The 20,887-nt window shown below is 43.2% G+C and overlaps 2 protein-coding genes across 3 annotated transcripts; one reads left to right on the plus strand and one right to left on the minus strand.

Moving 5' to 3' along the window:
• Nucleotides 1–713: 713 nt before the first annotated feature.
• LOC124288579 (perlucin-like) lies at nt 714–6,047 on the minus strand. The gene is made up of 5 exons (XM_046725131.1): nt 5,932–6,047; nt 3,319–3,410; nt 2,903–2,997; nt 2,246–2,480; nt 714–805 (listed from the first exon to the last, which is right to left on the minus strand). The coding sequence occupies exons 2-5, from the start codon at nt 3,381–3,383 to the stop codon at nt 781–783; spliced, it is 420 nt and encodes a 139-aa protein (XP_046581087.1). The 5' UTR covers nt 3,384–3,410; nt 5,932–6,047; the 3' UTR covers nt 714–780.
• A 40-nt stretch (nt 6,048–6,087) lies between these two features.
• Nucleotides 6,088–13,558, plus strand: LOC124288577. 2 transcript variants are annotated; one of them, XM_046725130.1, is made up of 7 exons: nt 6,088–6,114; nt 6,745–6,867; nt 7,103–7,112; nt 9,330–9,499; nt 10,128–10,703; nt 11,611–11,748; nt 12,612–13,558. In XM_046725130.1, exons 2-7 carry the CDS (start codon nt 6,780–6,782, stop codon nt 12,722–12,724), a joined length of 1,095 nt encoding a protein of 364 aa, XP_046581086.1. In that variant the 5' UTR covers nt 6,088–6,114; nt 6,745–6,779; the 3' UTR covers nt 12,725–13,558. The 2 variants fall into 2 exon arrangements, with proteins under 2 accessions (XP_046581086.1, XP_046581085.1); XM_046725129.1 differs by having other exon boundaries at nt 6,089–6,239.
• The last annotated feature ends 7,329 nt before the right edge of the window (nt 13,559–20,887 follow it).

Here is a 20,887-nt window from a genome sequence, read left to right on the forward strand (position 1 = left end):
AGTGGGTGAGTTTAGTTTTACACCGCTTTAGCAATAGTGTAACAATATCACGGCGGAGGGACACCAGAAATGGACTTCACACATTGTACCCATGTGGGGAATCGAACCCGGGTCTTCGGCGTGACGAGCGAACGCTTAAACCACTTGGTTACCCCACCACCCCACATGTGTATTTGAACACTGGTCACACATAAACATGTGTAATAACGTTCAACACATATACTAACTAATTGAAAATCACCGTATTTTCATGCCACGAATGATAGCTTTATCGTGGTAGGAGATTCCATGTGTTTGTTGGTTGGATGGTGAACGCCGAACTCGGAACTTTCCAGAAAAATGTTAGATTGACATGTGAATGCAGTAGCCAAGGAATAATAGAGAAAAGCGTTTGAAGCCAGTTACTGTTATCTCCCGCTTCGGTTTAGATGGAATATCGCTGAAAGCAGCGTACCTCACTCACTCAAATGTATAAAATATGACCCCCTCACGTCCTCACCCCCTCACCCTCCCGCCGGGGATCGTTGCTGACAATATCGACCACTATATTGTCAGATCAAGACTCGATTATTCACGGTTATATGGCACGAATATGTCTGGGTGAGGTGTTAAACAACAACCAATACCATAAAACCAGGTATGCTGCAGTGTCGTAACTTTATTTTCAAAGTTAAAGTAAAGAAGGATGCTTCGTTGAAGAAAAAATAGACAACAAACTTCAAACCTGATTTATTTGAAACTTGTAACAATCAAATGCTTGTGAATACGGTGTGCATGTTCTTACACAAAAGGATTTGACTCCAATCTGTGAAAACAAAACAAAAGATTAATGGTCAATAGGACGTGAAACAGGAAAATATTGTTTTGATCAAAGACTTCGTGTTTGGGTATCCTGATGTTAACAACTTTGTATTAATACATTTAGCCCTTCACCATTATTGGATTTTCTGGTTTGGTTAAGTGCCGCCGTCATGGAGGCGTTGATCTGTAAATACTTCCAACATTGATCGAACTGTGTCTGTGGTAGGGAACACCATGCTAAACCTATTGGCGATCTCCTGGTGTCATCACCGATTCCGTGGTCCATTCACCACTAGTCTGCCCAAATGAAAATTATGTGTCATGTTACGGGTAACGTAACAGCAATGGCAATGTGGCAGTGGTGTACCGTGTTACTGACATTACAAGGTGTCGTTACAGCAGGTGCACTCTGGCAGTTGTGTACCATGGTACGGACATTACAAGATGTCGTAACAGAAGGTGCAATGTGGCAGCTATGTATCATGGTACGGACATTACAAGATGTCGTAACAGAAGGTGCAATGTGGCAGCTATGTATCATGGTACGGACATTATAAGATGTCGTAACAGAAGGTGCAATGTGGCAGTTATGTACCATGGTACGGGCATTACAAGATGTCGTAACAGAAGGTGCAATGTGGCAGCTATGTACCATGGTACGGACATTACAAGATGTCGTAACAGAAGGTGCAATGTGGCAGCTATGTATCATGTTACGGCCATTACAAGATGTCGTAACAGAAGGTGCAATGTGGCAGCTATGTATCATGGTACGGACATAACAAGATGTCGTAACAGAAGGTGCAATGTGGCAGTTGTGTACCATGGTACGGACATTACAAGATGTCGTAACAGAAGGTGCAATGTGGCAGCTATGTATCATGGTACGGACATTACAAGATGTCGTAACAGAAGGTGCAATGTGGCAGCTATGTATCATGGTACGGACATTACAAGATGTCGTAACAGAAGGTGCAATGTGGCAGCTATGTATCATGGTACGGACATTATAAGATGTCGTAACAGAAGGTGCAATGTGGCAGTTATGTACCATGGTACGGGCATTACAAGATGTCGTAACAGAAGGTGCAATGTGGCAGCTATGTAGCATGGTACGGACATTACAAGATGTCGTAACAGAAGGTGCAATGTGGCAGCTATGTACCATGGTACGGACATTACAAGATGTCGTAACAGAAGGTGCAATGTGGCAGCTATGTACCATGTTATGGACATTACAAGGTGTCATTACAGCAGGTGCGTTGTGGCAGCTATTTTTAATTACCATGGTATGGACATTACAAGATGTCGTAATAGAAGTTGCAATGTGGCAGTTGTGTACATGGAATAAATAAGGTATTTGGCTTAAGTTACGGACGTTACTGTCTCAGAGAGGAAACATGGAATAAAGGGGTATTGGGTTTCAGCTTCTGGCGTTACTTACTCTCTCTCACAAAGGAAGTACATTCGGTCTGTGCAGGGAGCGTCGTTCCACTCGTAGCTATCTGAAGTCATAAGCGCCAAGCAGTCCTCCGTGACGGAGCTGCCACTGCCGGCGTTGTTGGGCTCCCCAGGTTTCCAGTTGCTGTATTGTATACGGTCCAAAGTGTTGGTCCACAGCCACTCCTGGTTCACCAAGAGGTCGGACCCACCAAGCCAAATGTCCAGCGTTAGGTGGCCTACAGGTAAAGCAACCAGACTGAGAGTGGAAATAAACGCCGCTTGGAACAGTATCTCGGTAACTGTACGACGTTGACTTCATACAGACAGTTCGGTTTAACGCATTTTGTAGACATTACGGTTACAGTTGATTTTTGGAAGAAGTTGAAATTCTATATATTTTGATGATAGAATTTGTTTGGCTTTAAGTATTCAAAACAATGTAAAGTAAACTTGATATTTTTGAATTAATAGATCGATACGAATCTCAACCTTGCATTACCAACTCTCTGGTAAACACTACTTCTTGGTTCTGTAGCTTCAGAAGAACTGTTACAAGAACAAGATGTTAATATGGTTATGTGATATCGTCGATGTTCTGTTTGACAGAACATCCTTCTTTAAGCTTTTAGTAAGGTTCACACAGTTGGTATCTTATTACTATTGTGCAGTCCATTGATGTAACCCTCGATGAAGTTCTGTTCCTGTTGGTCCGTTATCATGGCAAGTCTCCCTCCAAAGCTTCCTACAGAAAACCTGTAGAAATAAATGCTGGTTATCTGTCATCAAACGATGTTTTAAACATGTCAATAATCATTTTGTTTACCAAGTCGAGCCAAACTTATTTATGATCAAGATTTACGCACTGGGTGTTTCGAGAAAGAAAATAGTAAATTCAAATTAACTATAGTTACATGGCTAGACAGATTAACTACAGTTACCTGGCTCGACCAATTAACTATAGTTATACGTGTTATCGTTTCGAGTGTTATGATGCAATAACTGTCAGTGAAATTGGCTACAATGCCATACGGAAATCCACTGTAACCATGGTGATCTATTGATACATTTCCTTACCACAGATTCGGGCCACGTGGCCGCCAGGGGGAACATCTTGTAGCAGGACTCGCTGTAGAAGGCATACCCGTCGGGACAACTGCCACCCTGACCTGTGGAGATACAATAGGTAATGCCTCCATCTAACAGAAACTACAGACACAAATGTTGGATGATCATACATTGAAATTCATTCTTAATTTTATTTTTCGGTGAACAAATAAGAACATTTGTACAGTGTAGTTTATAGAATTTCACCATAGCAACATCTATACCATCCTCGATAATCTCCAGGGTATACGTTACGATCACTCTCCACTATACCCTGGATGCATCCACGGCTTGGCCCGATGATTTTATTACCTCTCTTGGCTGGCTTTTTGTCCAATCAGGTGTCTACGCTGGGAAGTTGAGCGAACCAATCACAAATCACTTTCGCTTCTTAAATTATCTAACCGTTTAAACTTGGCAACACAATTGATGCAGAAGTACTCTGAAAGAGGTAGAAGGAGTTCTTTTATATATTTTTTGAAAGTTTCAGATCTGTCAATTTGTCTTTATTATTTCCTAAAAATCTGAGTGGCACTGCGAACAAACCTTCGCGGCTGCGGCCGCTATCTTTCTTTGACATTGGCAAGCTCGGATGTAACGGCGGCTTAGCTGATTGCTACTGTGACAATGCGGAGCCAGCAAAGGGAGGTAATATAATTATCGCATCCAGGGTATAGAGGAGAGTGATCGTAACCTATACCCTGGGGATTATCGAGGATGCATCTATACATATATATTAGGATATATTCTTTCATGATCCTTGAGTAGGTAGTCTAAAATGATTTAGCCATTTCGCTCTTCATACTAAACATAGTGATCGATTCCCTACCAATATTGTATTTGACGCCATTAAATACATTGAAGTAGAGGCTTCCAATTTCAAACTGGTTGTATAAGTTATACATGAACGACGAACTAAACATAAAACAGTTTAATCTTGCCCTGAATGCTTGGCTTTACAATGATAACGTTGAGACAAACGACGCGGTTATGATAACCCAGATTTTTAAAAAGTGTGCTGTAAAGAAACTATATACCTTAGGGGTCATGAAGACTAACGCTCAGCCCTTGAATAGATAACACTGATAGTAATAAATAAACCCATTTAAATTGAAAATGAGCCCCAGTCAGGTGGGAGATTCAGAGGAAATCTAGACCTGCTTCATTTACAGACAGACAGACAAGTTTATTCAGTAAAAGGCCACAGGCCCATCATACAGTCATTTGCATATGATATAGATAGTTCAGTGCACATGCTGTGTAAGAGGAACATTTCTAATGCGCTGATTATTCAGGGCTTTAGCATTGGGTGGGGGCTAGGGGGAAATAATGTTGTTCAGGGACTGTGAGACAGACTAGAGGTCATGCTGCCAAATATCGATATTCAATTATACCATACAACTACAGGTATTAAATATAAAAGCTTGACGCAAGAGAAATATTAGTCTGGAATATCTGCCGAAACGTGTTACCGGCAACTGAAATAAAATGAACTGATCACTGAAAAGCAGTGATGACATCAGGTGTTAGCAGAAAAGGGTGATCACATGTTTTAATGACAAACGACATGAAACCATCACGCACGCCAATAAACACAATTAAGCTCTACATGCAGTTGTTAATCGGTATACCATTGTGAGATATCATTGCATTGACACCTGTTTATTTCAAACACTGCTTTCCTTTAGTCTCCAGGCACACTAAAGCATAATAAAGGGTCATGTTGTGGAAGGGTGTTCTTCCGATGGCGACACTGTAACACATTCAGACTACATTGTTAAGCACTGACAAGGAAGATCCAGGGGCAGATACAGCTTTTTGAGAAAAGGGGGTGCACAGTTCATCTATATTTACCCGCTTCCCATCTCTCTCTCTCTCTCTGAGAAAGGGGGCTGCACAGTTCATCTTTATTTACCTGCTTCCACGAGAGCCCCCCCCCTCTCTCTCTCTCTCTCTCTCTCTCTCTCTCTCTCTCTCTCTCTCTCTCTCTCTCTTGAAGTCTACTTGAGGAAAGTTTGCTACACACTGAGACATTGTATCACTGTGTCGTTTTGTCAACACTACACAACAAACTGAGACTAAGAGATTAATTTTAGCTAAGCTGTTCTTTAGTGTTACTAAGGAATGATTGATTGAGTTTAGTTTTACGCCTCACTCAGCACTATTTCAGCTATATGGCGACGGTCTGTGATAATCGAGTCTAGACCAGACAACCAAGTGATTAACAGCATGAGCATCGATCTACACAAGTGGGATACGATGACATGTGTCAACCAAGTCAGCGAGCCTGACCACCCGATCCCGATAGTCGCCTCTTACGCAAAGCATGGGCTACTGAAGATCAATTCTAACCCGGATCTTCATGGGTTCACTAAGAATGAATAACTGTCTCTGTTCTGGCCTTTTTGACCAGCGTGTATTTTTCTCTGGATCAGTCAGTCTTCGCGCTACGATAAATTTGTTCAACCGATTCTGATGCTTTCGATGTGCCTAATTAGGTGTCCACCGAATTTAAGCGTCAATCATATATAGCACAGTGGAACTATGCAGTAGAGAGTCAATTAAATGACGGTATTTACCCACCTGTTACGAGGACAAAGGCGGAAACGAAAGCCAAATACTCTAGTACCTTCTCCATAGCTGTATACTATCTCTGCTCCTGGGAACACGACATGTGGGCGAGCGTCCTCGAGCACATTTAGATATGCAATCATAAATAACTAATCTTAAGTCAGCGCATTTTCATGCAATGGTCGCTTTATCGTGGTAGGAGATTCCATGTGTTGGATGGTTGGATGGTAAAGGCCGCACTCGGAACTTTCCTTTCCAGTGGTCTCTGAGAAGGGAAAAAGGCTGTTAACGCCTTGGGCAAGGGGCACAGTGTACAAAAGGTTTTACAATGTGCTTTCTGGAAGATGGTGCACTTCCGGCAAAGCCGTTAAGATCCGGGTTAGAATTGGTCTTCAGTAACCCATGCTTGTCGTAAGAGGCGACTCCCTGGATCGGGTGGTGAGGCTCGCTGACTTGGTTGACACGTGTCATCGTATCCCAAATACGTAGATCAATGCTCATGTTGTTGATCACTGGAATGTAACAGTAAAAGTAGCAATGGGATGTTCATTGAACGTGTACATTTAGACAGCAATAACACAGCATTCCATGGAAAACATTCCATGGAAAGCAAGCTTCATGCATGGAGAGTGGACATGTAAAGATATTACATGAAACTTTGGTAGGGGTGGGGCAGTCCTGACACGTAATGAGAATTAAGCTGTTGTGGGAATGTAGAAACGAAACTCTCCTCGTCTCGACTGCGGCTAATTCATGTAAGTTTCAAACATTAATCATTTGTCACCGTTCGGCTGTTTCCGTAACCGCTCGGTTTTGTTCCGAAAGAGTACCACTGACTGAAATGGCACACTGTACAACGTATGAACTGCTCTGAAAACAATGGCCGGCAGAGGATGACTGTAAAGACACCTTTTCCTGGAATTCTGGTTAGCACAGATTTAATCAAAGGTGCTGGATATAGACGTTTTTCATACTGAAATCGAAGTTTACATTTTGATGTTTAAGCCGTTACCTGTCAGTTGTGAATAATGCTGTTGTATATAATATTATAAACATATATCTATAATATTATATTTTGTATAACTTTTATAGAATTTATCTACTTCAAATGCTTCGATATATACCTTTTATGTGGTAGTATGATTTATAAACTCATTTAAGTGTCATTTTGTTTTCTTTACAGGTATTTTGTGGTAAGTACTAGTGTACTTTGGTTCATAAGCAAGTTCAAACTTTCAAACTTTCCAGCTTCATATTTTCAATTAGTAATTTTTATTTTTAAAGTTAAATGTTTTAAGAATCATGTAAAAGAACAGAATCGTTTGAAATATGTTATATAACCAACACTAACCTATTTATGACCACTTCCACAAGGATAGCATATGTAATACAGACGTCCTTCAATATTGTTGTTCAATATAAAGTCAGATCATGGGGGTATAGTTTCTATCTCAGTTTAAACATATTCACATTCAGAATCACTTCATTAATTACGTAAACCGCTGGTATAAATCACAATACTATTTCACGTAATTTATTAGCTTTACAATGTTCTTCCATGGTGTAGACTAACATATATGTATAGGTGTACCTGTCCAGCAATGACGTTACATTGTATTTGAAGTGACTATAGCAGTGAATGGGCTCAGCCCAGTCTCAAATAACGCTATATTGTTTACAGTTATTTATTGGTTTCCTTAGCCTCAGACAATAGGGAAATTTATGTATTTCTGAGTACACGGCATTCCCGGCAGGCCTTAAGTGAATACCTCTGTTGTAAAGCGCTGGCGTTTATTGTGTGAATTGGAAATGAGGTGAAGTTTAATGGGATTTAAATACGCTTCCAGAAGTAAACGGGTGTGAAACAGAGAGGGAAAATGAGTGTGCGTGTGTGCTTGCGCGCGTGCGTATGTGTGTGCATACGTGTTCAGACTAATGGCTGCTTTGTAGTGCTATCCGACTGAGATACCATGGTACGGTTGTTAACATAACTCCCGTTCTTGTTTCTATTGCCGAGCGGGTATCAACAAGAATCATCTATTGACGTCTTTCGGTATGAGGTGAGGTGAGGTGAAATTGGATTTAACGTCGTGCTTGAGAATATTTCGCTCATATGACGACGTGCATGCGTGTGTGTGTGTACGTGCGGCTGCTTGTACTAGCCCAGACTGAAGCTGGTTTTATAGTGCTAGCCCACTGAGATACCATGCCGCAGTGAAGCATGGATACCCCACTCAGACACATTATACTGACTCCGAGCCGACCAGTCCTTGTTGTACCCATTAATGCCGAGCACCAGGCAGGGACCAACAAGTACCATATTTTACCGTCTTTTCGTCTTTCGGTATGATACTACCGAGGATCGACCCATACACCTTGACGCTCTCGGGCAGGCACTCTATTCACTATACTATGTAGACTGCCTGCTTGGCGTAAAAGCCGACTCATATTGAGTATTGGGTGTCAGGCTTTGTTGATTTTATGTCACCGTACCCAGATGACGTGGACTGTTGACCATACCACGTCCTGACCGGCTGTTTACAAGACTCCGTTGTACAGGTTGTATATTGGCAGTGGGTAGCGTTATTAGTATGAGTATGACAGAAACAACAATGATAATAATGATTAAAGTTTAAAAACGATTATGATATCAATTTTAGTTTTTATATATAGTGTTGTTTGTAGAAATTGTTGATTAAATCTACTGGAAATAACTTTTAAGAATTAGAAAATGAATGGTATAGTAATTCTTTCTATCTGAGTAGATGACTGACTGAGTTTGGTTTTACGCCGCTTTTAGCAATATTCCAGCAACATCACGGCGGACTCTGAGTAGATGAGATGAACCAGGTGATATTGTGTATAGTATATGGCATGTACTCTTTCTTGATAAACTGAATCAGTAGTTATTTGTGTCGAATAGGAGTATAGATAGATAAATAGATAGATAGATAGATAGATACATAGATACATAGATACATAGATACATACATACATACATACATACATACATACATACATACATACATACATACATACATATATACATACATATTCTGCAAAGCAAGATGGTACATTTTTCAAATTTTGGATTGAAAAAACTAACATTCATGTGCAGGCAACAGTCAATGATGCTTTTCCGGGATTCGGAAATCCATTTGATCTACATGTAATTTTCAAAAATTCAGATGTCAGCACTACGTACCATTCGTTTTATAATGCTAAACAATTTCGCTGTGTACAATGTATTATTAAATACAAAACCGATTCGGGGTGGTAATTGCGCAGGACAATCCAAATGCTCGAAAAGATCCGCCATTTTTATCAAAAGCGGATTTACTGAGACACGACTTATGTTGACCATATATTTCTATAAACGTATCAACTCTGACCTTATTTTCCATCCACAGTCATGATGGACCGTCATTTTGGGTTGATGTAGGGGTGGACGTCGGCTACGCCGCTCTCATCACCGTCTGCTTGCTCATCATGGCGTGCGTCCTTGCCATCGCAGCCTGCTACGTCTGTTCATCACAACGTGCAGGAGCACGGGTTGTACACTTCAACGCTGCTAACCAAGGTAGTGGATGTTCTCTGTTGAAATAAAAGTGATAAAACACAATTACACACCCATAATAAATGTGTACGAAAAGTCATTTTTATTCATCGCTTATCATAAAATAAAATGTGCCGTACATAAAAAAGGCTGTTCTCAACAGAATGACTTTCAGCATTCGGAATTGTTCAGTTTAATCCGTTAGTCACGTAATGGAAAAACGAGATGCCGTAATATATTATTCAAATGCCGACAACCTGTTTGGGAAAAGCTGTTTCTGATATTAATGGTTTGGTATACAATTTGAGCACATACAACAGAGCTTAATGTGAGCATTATTCATGAAAGGGTGAAAAGTGCTGTCAAATGATGTTGTGTAATATGATACTCACCTGAAATGGTGAAACTAGTAAATAGAGTTGCAATATGGATATATCCTATCACCGTCGGTACCAAGTAAGGGAGATTATCCCCTCAAACGTGAATCTCTGAGAGCCGAGGGCGTTTTGAATGTTACCCTCAACTACCCATGTCTGTTACGAGTGACTAGGGATTGTCGTTACAAGGTTAAGGTACATATTAAACATGATTTATCTCAGATATTATTTCGGCTCGAACACCATGTTAACTGCCTATGTTGTCTGCCATATAGTTCTGGTTCAGACTCTCTCCCGACCTCCGTGGACGCTGACCGTGACCTCTGACCCGGAACTCTCCATCCACGGATTTGCCTTTGCTGGTCAAGGCATCACGATTGTCGACAGTAACACCCTAGAACGTAACCGTACCAGACGCCCAGTAACAGTTGGCGCCAAATGGTCACGTGGGGTGTCACATGGTAAGCACGTGTACGAGGTCATCTGGCCGGAAGTCCACAGAGGAGTGTCAGCGTCAGTAGGTGTGGGTACAGCAACGACGCCATTGTTCATCAAGGGCAAGGTCACCCTGGTTGGCATGACAGAGGCTTCGTGGGGACTGGACATCGCCAAGAAGACAATGTTTCACAACTCAGCGCCAGGGAGGAGGTGTCCGCCAAACGAAGAAGACGTCATCCCAGAGAGATTTTTCATGTATGTTGACATGGACCGTGGTGAGCTGGGCTTCGGGTCCAGTAGCAAGTACTGGGGTGTGATGGCTGAAAACATCCACTACCTGAATCAGCCCCTGTATGTGATGGTTGGTGCCAACGTGTCCAAGGCCCGATTGCAAGTCTTCTACAGAGGTTCTGGTGAGGCCATGTTTAGGACTGATGTCGCAGATAATCCTTATTGATGATGTCAGATCTAATGAAACTCGGTCAATATATTGGGAATCGGTATCAATAAAATTCAGATTTTTTACCGTCCTACGATGTCTGTGTGCGTTAAAAGGGACGGTGGGATAGACAAATGGTTAAAGCGACCGCTCCTTACGTTAAAGACCCGGGTTCGATTTCCCACATAGCTACACAGTGTGAAGCCCGTTTCTGGTGTCGCTGGAACATTGCTAAAAGCGACGTAAAACCATACTCACTCACTCACTCACTGTAATTTCAGACCTGAGAAAAAATATGAAGGTGGGAAGTATGACATAATACTCTAACTGGAGGATGCTTTGATAATTTCATTTCTAAATTACCTTTATTTGGAAATCTCGATTTTAACAACTAAAAGAAGTGACGAAACACTTTCCGCATCCATATGAAATCTATGCTAAAATCCGTGTCAATTACTCATACACGCCACGAATGTCTTCGGTGGTACTCTGGTTTGAATATAGATTCAACAGAGCTACAGGGTGAGATCAACAACTATAACAGCGTCCCTTTCTTATATAGATTCAGTTAAGGTGGAGTGAGCTTTTTTAAACAAAAGACAGATGTCTTAGTATGAATGCAACATTCACCCTTCTTGGAAGTTAACAGCCCCATCGGTTGACCTCCCATGAGGGTGACCTCACATCTTCCAGAGGTATCATATCGGTGTACCAGATCTGATGTATCGAGTCTGGACGTCGGGTGGGAAAACATCCTACCCCGTGATAAGGTGATCGTAACTCCAATGCCTTATCATAGACGTACGACAGTCTTCGCCTAAGGTCGTTTTGTACAACAGCACCCGGGGATAGAATGTTTTATCGTTTCTTTCTCTCCACAGCTATGTCGAGTGCGATGCGTAACCCAACTGCTGCAGCAATGACGACATCGACTCCTCCATCATGTTCCAACCCCGACCGTATGAAGCCCGAAGACCTAAATCTACATAAGCGAGCCCTGTATCAGGCTACAGCACTGCGTGAGTTGTGACAGTTTCCTCACCTGACTATGGAATATTGTAAGGGACATTCTCGCGTTCTCGCGATCTGACTGTTCAAGACATTAACGCCAGTAATTTTATGATGCAGCTTACGTTATGATAAAAGAAAACTCAAGTCTTGATAATGATATTTCGTCAGATCAACTATAATATATATTTTTTTAAGAGCATTGTTAAAATTGGTGTTCAGGAACCCATGCTTGTCCTAAGAATTGACCAACAGGATCGGGTGGTCAGGCTCGCTGACTTGATTGACATATGTCATCGTATCCCAAATGCGTAGATCGATGTTCATGATGTTGATCACTGGATTGTCCGGTACGGACTCGATTTTTTCCAGACCGCCACCATTTTGCTGGAATATTGCTGAGTGTGGCGATGATCAACAAACAAGCAAACAAACAAAAACAGTAGCATCTCTGCACTGCACACATCCGAACAACTAACATCTCGCTTTTACTTTTAACAAATTAGGCAAATGTAGTGTCTCGTCACCTGATTGTATGGTCCATGACTTATCTGTCTGGTGAGTTCTTGAATGTTTACAGAAATCGCATGGAGGGAGTAATGCTGCGCGTTGCGTAGCAACAAATACTTATTCACGCAAAAAAGTGTTATTAAATTAATTAGAGTCGGATGCTACCGGTACGACAGGCTTCCGTTTCGGTGGAGACACTGTTGATAGCAAATTGAGATTATCACAAATATTCAATTCAACAAAACTGACAAGATATACCAATGCCAAAAATGGTTGTCACCCCCTTCAATTTTATTAATAGGCTGGGGTGACAACCATTATTGGCATGAGTATATTTGACATTTTGCCATGTACATGTTCACAGGACGTGCACGTGCTCAAGCTTGGACTCACGACTCGGACAACGAGGGCACTGGACCTGAGGACGCCACGTTCCAGCTTCCTCTCTCTCCACCCCCTCCGTACTCCAGATTCTGATTCAAGTGCGACAGTCTCAGGATACATTCATAACCAGTGTCAACATAAAGTAACGTTTAGCGTAGGCTTGCTTCTGATGAACTGTTTAACACTCATGAAATATTTCAAACACACCATGCCCCTTTCATCGGTTACACTGACAGTTTTTGTCCTGGCCAAATAACACTGTTAGCACAAATCAGACGTTCATTATCACCTGGGGCGGTGGTGTAGCCTAGTGGTTAAAGCGTTCACTCGTCACGCCGAAGACCCGGGTTCCATTCCCCACATGGGTACAATGTGTGAAGCCCATTTCTGGTGTCCCCCGCCGTGATATTGGTTGGATATTGCTCAAAACGGCGTAAAGATAAAACTCACTCACTCGTTACCACCTGCATGTGCACAAATTGATTCAGTTACAAATATTGGTTAGTTTTGTGCACCCGTACCTGACATGAATACATTTTCTCAGATGTTCCAGGTACATGTATCCATATATCTGTATGCCACCCAAATCTTTCTTATCCAACAAGTATTGAATTTTGTGAGCACAAATGTGAATACAAGGTTGATGATCATGATGACCGAAAGTAGCCCTTTCAAGTTTTCTACACATAAATATACTGAGTCTCTTTAAAAAGTAGGGGAACTTCATTTTTTAGTTACGATTGAAAACATTGGCAGATATATCAAGTCAATCAATGTTGATATGATAATAATGAATGTTGTTTGTACAGTTATCGCTCTTGAACGATGACTGGTATATGACTGGTATATAGTGTATAGAACACTTACAACTTTGTGATGCAAGATGATTGTCAAAATAAATGGTCGACAGGGATTTATCGACCTTCTTGAAAAACGTCAAAATCAAGAATGACAACCCGTGTACGTGTATGGGGCTACTGTGTTGTGCACGTGCATACCATGCATTGTGTGTAGGGTGGTGATAAAGAGAAATGTGGTGCGTTCATAAGATGTCTGTCTTGAAAGGTTGTTGAAACTTATACTTCCTATCCAAATTGAAAATTCAGGTTCCCCTACGTATTTTGTAGAGTATATTTACAGTTCCTTAGTTTGTATCTAAATACAGCATGAAATCTCTTGCAGTGGATAATGATATAGTCTGAGATATTCTCTTTGTCTTTTGGCTTCTGTAGTGTCTCTGTTTGGTCCTTTAGTAGACTGACTGACTGACTGAGTTTGGTTTTACGCCGCTTTTAGCAATATTCCAGCAATATCACGGCGGGGGACACCAGAAATGGGCTTCACACATGGTACCCATGTGGGGATTCGAACCCGGGTCTTCAACGTGACGAGCCAACGCTTTAACCACTAGACTACCCCACCGCCCCTCCTTTAGTAGAAGTAACTTCATGCATGTTGGCATGCTGCCTCCTTCCCCTGGGATGATATTTTGGTCAACATCCTCCTGATCTAGGTCGGCGTCATGCACACCTGGATATCTTATCCTCATGATGTTATGTAAACACACTGCTGCCTCAACCATGCCCCTCACTACGTCTGGGCCCTGTTGCAAAGTTGTTAGGAGCGCCTGCCATAAGTTTGAAAAGTGACCACAGTGTCATGATAACCTTGAAAATAAGGTCACCCGAATCGACTGGTGTGTGTGTAATCCCCAAATGTAGGCTATCACTAAATCTGTAACAAGAATCGGGACGGTCGGAGGAACGCTGCTGAATACATAGTTCCCCGTTCCGCGGGGACAACAACAAACAAACAAAACAAACAAACAAACCTCATGTAGCCATAACCTGAAATAACACTAAACTAAAGAACATATTTTCTAATTTAGTTTTTATTCTTAAATGGTTCATTGCTAAGTGTGATAGATGCACTTACATCTCGAACATTAAAGTAAATGATTGCACACATTTCCCTATGAGTGAGTGAGTTTAGTTTTACGCCGCACTCAGCAATATTCCAGCTATATGGCGGCGGTCTGTAAATAATCGAGTCTGGACCAGACAATCCAGTGATCAATAGCATGAGCATCGATCAACGCTATTGGGAACCGATGGCATGTGTCAACCTAGTCAGCGAGCCTGACCACCAGATCCCGTTAGTCGCCTCTTACGACAAGCATGGGTTACTGAAGGTTCATTCTAACCCGGATCTTCACGGGTACATTTCCCTATGAAGCTGTACAACTGATTGATGCATAATATTTCAAATCACATGTTGATACATTACTGTGTGCGACCCAAATGCCCATAAAACTATGAATTGTTCTTCGTTGGGACGCTTGTTGGTTTTTATATCATCCCATGTACTTTGTTTGTGGAAAGTGGCTGTTTTGTCGTTTTGTCCACAAGAAAGTTTATTTGTTGTTTAGCTGAACAAATAAATCAATCCTGAAACGAAACATATTGTTTATACGGCATGTTGTAATTTGCTTTGTATTGACTGCACACACCACACCCCTCAACCCGTCTTCCCACACCCCATGACCCGTCATCCCACACCCCCGTCACCCGTCATCCCACACCCCGTCATCCCAGTTCCAACACCCCGTCACCCGTCATCCCACACACCCGTCACCCGTCATCCCACACACCCGTCACCCCAAACCCCGTCACCTAACTTCCCACGTCCCAAACCCCGTCAACTGTCATCCCATCCCCCGTCACCCGACACCTCCGTCACCCGTCATCCCAAACCCCGTCACCCGTCATCCCATCCCCCGTCACCCCACACCCCTTTACCCGTCATCCCATCCCCGTCACCCGATATCCCACACCCCGTCATCTGTCATCGCATTCCCCGTCACCTGTCATCCAACACCGCGTCACATGTCATCCCAAACCCCATCCCCCGTCACCTATCATCCCATCCCCCGTCACCTGTCATCCCACACCGCGTCACATGTCATCCTACACCTCGTCACCCGTCATCCCATCCCATCCCCGTCACCCATCATCCCACACCGCGTCACATGTCATCCTACACCCCGTCACCGATCATCCCATCTCAAGTCACCCGTCATTCCACACCCCGTCACCAGTCATCCCACACCCCTTCGCTCGTTATCCCACACCCCGTCACCCATCATCCCATCCCCCGTCACCCGTCATCCGACACCCTATCACATGTCATCCCATCACCCATCATCCCTTCCATCGTCACCCCATCTACCGTCATCTCACACCCAACCCCCGTCACCCGTCATCCCACACCCCGTCACTCGTCATCCCAACCCCCGTCACCCGTCATCCCACCCCCGTCACCTGTCATCCCACACCCCGTCACCCGTCATCCCACACCCCGTCACCCGTCATGCCATCCCCCATTACCTGTCATCCCACACCCCGTAACCCGTCATCCCACACCACGTCACCGGTCATCCCGCACCCTTTCACTCGTCATCCCACACCCCGTCACCCGTCATCCCATCACCCGTCACCCGTCATCCCACACCCCATCATATGTCATCTCGCACCTGTCATCCCTTCCCTCGTCACCCGTCATCTCACACCCCCGTCACCAGTCATCCCAAACCCCATCACCCGTCATCTCACAACCAACCCCCGTCACCAGTCTTTCCATCCCCCGCCACCCGTCATCCAACCCCCCGTCACCAACCATCCCACTCCCTTACTCCATCGCCAAACGCCCTGTCAGCCGTCACCACATTCCCCTCACCCAACGACCCGTCATCCCACACCCTTCACCCAGTCACCCGTTATCAGCCACCTTTCACCCCATCCTCCTACACCCCATCATTCCACATCCCAACACTCACTCTGGCAACCTACTCATTTGTCCCGACCGTTAGGCCAGGGGATTTAGATCCCCAAAAGGGGGAACCCAAAACAAATTACAACAGAAACAAATTGTTTTGTTTCAAACTCAGACATGCCTGATTAATCACATGCTAAAAAATCTGAAGACCTCAAAATTAAGGTTAATTATTAACATAGCTATATTTTAATTTATTTTAAATGAAATATCCCAAGAACAGTAGTATTGTGTGCTGGCGAATACGTGCCTGACTATGAGGGTGTGGGTTCGAATCTCGGATGGGACTCAACCCAACAAAACTACTAGAATCTGTACTTTACTAAGAAAGTGTAATCCCAAACATAACATATGTTACAGTAACATGGGTGCTTGTTGATTGAACAGGAGCGCCATGTTGATCTCTTTGTTTTGCTGAAGGTGCTGTAGGCGCTGAAGCCGGTAGGGCCATGGCTGCTTCTTCTCGCTAGGTAACTGAAACAATTGTGGGAATGGAACACTGCTATTTCTTGTAAACAGACAAATAAATTACAACCATTCATCACATTGCATTTAATAAACGTCATAAATGATCCCTTCATCTGGCCTCGACATGCTCGAGGATATACATGGCCAGGTGCCCATGTGCATCCTCATGTACAGGAAGTTGTGGCAAGTACCACCTGTAGCACTTAGGCATTGTCTCTGTGTAATCAGCCCAACTCTAGGTCAATAAATGTTAGTAGACTTAAACAATATGTTGGTTGTCGTGAATAAGAATCGCTAGTACTACCTACCAGTAAGCGCTTTAATCAAGCAGAATGTTAGTCACCTGCGAAGCACTGGTTTTCTAGATGAGGATTTGCGATTCATTTCGATGCTACATCCTGAGCACTATTACACGTCATCTGGCTGTAGCTGGGGATGACGGACTCGCAGTTGGACTCGTAAGAGTTGGACTCGCAGCTCCATCTGCCGTCTGACTCCAAGAGTTGGACTCGCAGCTCCATCTGGCGCCGGACTCCAAGAGTTGGACTCGCAGCTCCATCTGGCGCCGGACTCCAAGAGTTGGACTCGCAGCTCCATCTGGCGCCTGACTCCAAGAGTTGGACTCGCAGCACCATCTGGCGCCTGACTCCAAGAGTTGGTCATCAGATGGCGCTTCCATCGCTCCTCCCAGAGTCAGATGGCTCCAGTCAACGCGTCCAGAACCATTCGGTTCCAGTGACCGTTGACAGAACACAGGACAGTGTGGGCAATCCAGTACTCATACTTCGATATCTCTGGCGCGGGTGGCCTTCTTTGGCTCCCAGGAACCCAGACAGGTCTCAGAACCCGCCACGGCCAACACCTCTCCTGGCTGACACTGGTAATGAGTGCGAATGTCTGCTAGACATTTGCGGGAGATGAACTGAGAATGTTTAAAACCCCATCGACATGGATGGTGAAGCTGATGAAGTTCAGACTCCTGCAACAGATAAACTCAAATATAATCCAATCAGAATTTAGCCGGTACGAATGAATGTGTCGGTACAATGAGCTCTGTATGAAGTTGATGTGGTTGCACAACTGAACACTGGTTCCTGATTTGGACTGGTTAATGTTATTTAGTCAGGTACCTCAATGTCATCCACCTAACCCGCTCAGCCAACGCGGCTTCCACAAAAATGGAAGTCTGACAACTGGTAGTCTGGACCACGGACTTTGTGTACCCCTCTGATAAGTGTAAATTGGCACGGTTCCCACGGCCGAAAGCTATGAATACACAATGTGTGCTGGCGATTAGGATGTGGGTTCGAATCCCGGATGGGACTCAACCCAACAAAAGTACAAGAATCTGTACTTTACTGAGGAATCCCAAAATATGACATATATTACATTTTAACACTTCCTAAATGGCATTGTATATTGAGTATTCCATGCTAGTAACTCACCGTCCGTTCCTGTACAAAACCTATGCATCGTGCATTATATCCAAACACGACCATCCGAAAGTGACCGACAAGGGCAGATAACTCTTCACCTTCGACACGCTCTGTTGCGTCTGTATCTGCTGGACGTTCCTCGAACTCGAAACTCCAATTTTAACCAGACTATTGGCACTCATCATGGATTTTGTGCCATGGGGGAAGCCCGTGGAGTTGAAACACGACCTGTACAATCTGTCCTGGCATCCTATGAAAATAAATATTGATAAAATAGCGAGGGCGAGTTGAATGCGGCTGTATATCCTGTTCTAAGATGCCTAGCTGTTAGAACAATCGGAAAAAAAATACATTATAAGACAATAAAGGTATAGTTTTTTGATGACGTAACAATTGAATGACGTTATCCCGTCACTGCGCCATTCTAGTGTGCCCCCTCGTAATCGAACCATTTTACATTACGTCACAATGTAAGCGACGTCACGATGCATGTCAGTTGTCATCGCCTCGTACGGCCTCCTACAGTAAACTACACCGTTGCATCCAGTTTCTTGGTTTGCTGTTGCTTCACGCAGCTAACATCACTGGTGGAAACATTACGTTTATGTTTTACGACGGTTAAAATGTGTCATTTCGACTCACAAGTTTTCAGCGACACGGTAACGTTCGTAATGTTTACATTCCCACAATGCAATTGTGGAATGTCGCTTGACTACTCAACTTCCTCTGGATGTACTGATCTAAACTTACGCTGGTAGTAGAAATGCAACGTTCTTATTGCCCCATATGGTTTACGTTAATGACAGATGTAATTAAAATAATTCAGAGAAGATATTTAATCCGAACGTAAACCGTCATCAAACTGTTATCATTTGTTTTTTTCTGGTAACGTTCGTCTTAACGTAGGGGGGCAGACACATCAATAGAACAGCACGCAAGTTAGCCCTGTGCGAGGATTCTTAATTTAGGTCACCGACACCGTCGTTTGTTTTCTGCCTTAAATTTATCGTAATTATCTTTAGAAAGTATTAAATTTGGCATCTTAGAAAAGAAATACACTTCGCCCTACCACCACGTATAGTGTAATAAAACACACTTTTGCCCTGAACTATTATAACGTTAAAGCACTCGGACGCAAGCGTCCTCGTGCTTAAACTATAATAGTTCAGGGCAAAAGTGTGTTTTATTACACTATACATGGTGGTAGAGCGAAGTGTATTTCTTAAGCAGATAGCGTCACGTGATACGCAGATCCTACTTGTGACGTCATGATACTTTTGCAACTGTGACGTCATGGTAACTGTACTTCAGTTGTGACGTCAAGCGTTTTTGACCTAGAAAGCCACACTCCGGCGCAGTAATGACTTAGCATAGTACTATGGCCGCATAGCAGAGAGCAGTAGAAAGCAGCTGTTCAATATTTGGTAGCGTTGATGGCTAAGAACGGTGAAACAGAATTTTGTTTGATTCTTTCATTCATATATCACAAACAGTTTTTCCATTTAATATGCGTTTTCCGACAAGACGTACATTCAAGGGGAAACGTTGCAGTGTAACCAATTTACGGGCAAAATGGCGTCACACAAATTTTATTCTACACTTTTGCCGAGCTATTACGCATAATTAACATAATGATATAAAATATTTACATAGACAGAACGGGAACTGGCTGAACTTTTACAGTGTGGATTTTGAACATTGTGAGTAACACCGATGCTATTTGACGTACATTTTAGACGAATGTGTGCAGTTTTCACAACGTCTTTCTCAAATAAACTCAGCACAGCGACAACCCACCAGAATCTTGGTCCAGGATGAAGAAATGGCGTGACAGGTGTCATAAGACCCCATGTTGTACCACATTTTGAACGTCACAGAAATCACACCTTCCAGCAAGACAACGCTCGTTCCCACACTGCCAGAGCAACACTGGACTTCCTAAGACAACATGGCATCCAAATCCTACAATGACCTGCACTCAGTCCGGATTTAAGTCCAATAGAACACTTTTGGGACGAGATTCAAAGTAGACTGAATGACCTCCAACCAAGGCCGACAACTGCGGCTGGACTCGATCAGGAATTTCAGGAGTATGGACCCAAGTGCCTAATTCATTCCATGTACAGACGACGCAACGCCGTCATCGATGCCCATGGAGGCCACACGATACTGACTTTGCGGTATATTAGCGGTAACATTGTTGGTGAATTTGTGGGCGTGATTCTCGAACATGTGTGAACCATAATTGTCAAGTTTGAACGCAATCCTCCGTTTTGATTGTTAATTTGAGCGAATTAAGTGTGTGGTTTAAGAAACCTCTATCGGTGTGGCGTTTCTTTTGCGGTTCAGTATGTATACTTTCTTTTTTTACAACGACATCCTCTGGCACTGGACTAACCTGTAAAGGAGTTATTGCATTTCACATGGTGGGCGTTGCATCTCTGGCAAGTATGTTGTAGGTCGCAAGGTTTCTGATTGGTGTAAACTTCATTGCAGTCGCAAAAGAATGTTTTTTCTAATT

Source organism: Haliotis rubra, unplaced genomic scaffold (genome assembly GCF_003918875.1).
Source record: "Haliotis rubra isolate DU_JTF1 unplaced genomic scaffold, ASM391887v1 Scf42, whole genome shotgun sequence".
In the NCBI taxonomy this organism is placed as follows: Eukaryota; Metazoa; Mollusca; class Gastropoda; order Lepetellida; family Haliotidae; genus Haliotis; species Haliotis rubra.

What these genes read in the sequence shown, in the direction of transcription:
- LOC124288579 (XM_046725131.1), bottom strand. Translation starts at nt 3,383, where the DNA reads ATGCCTTCTACAGCGAGTCCTGCTACAAGATGTTCCCCCTGGCGGCCA. An exon ending in CATCAATGGACTGCACAATA is followed by an intron (nt 2,481 to 2,902) that starts GTAATAAGATAC and finishes CTTTACCTGTAG; the next exon opens with GCCACCTAACGCTGGACATT. An exon ending in TACTTCCTTTGTGAGAGAGA is followed by an intron (nt 806 to 2,245) that starts GTAAGTAACGCC and finishes TTGTTTTCACAG; the next exon opens with ATTGGAGTCAAATCCTTTTG.
- LOC124288577 (XM_046725130.1), top strand. Translation starts at nt 6,780, where the DNA reads ATGAACTGCTCTGAAAACAATGGCCGGCAGAGGATGACTGTAAAGACA. An exon ending in CTTCAACGCTGCTAACCAAG is followed by an intron (nt 9,500 to 10,127) that starts GTAGTGGATGTT and finishes TCTGCCATATAG; the next exon opens with TTCTGGTTCAGACTCTCTCC. An exon ending in AGTCTTCTACAGAGGTTCTG is followed by an intron (nt 10,704 to 11,610) that starts GTGAGGCCATGT and finishes TTCTCTCCACAG; the next exon opens with CTATGTCGAGTGCGATGCGT.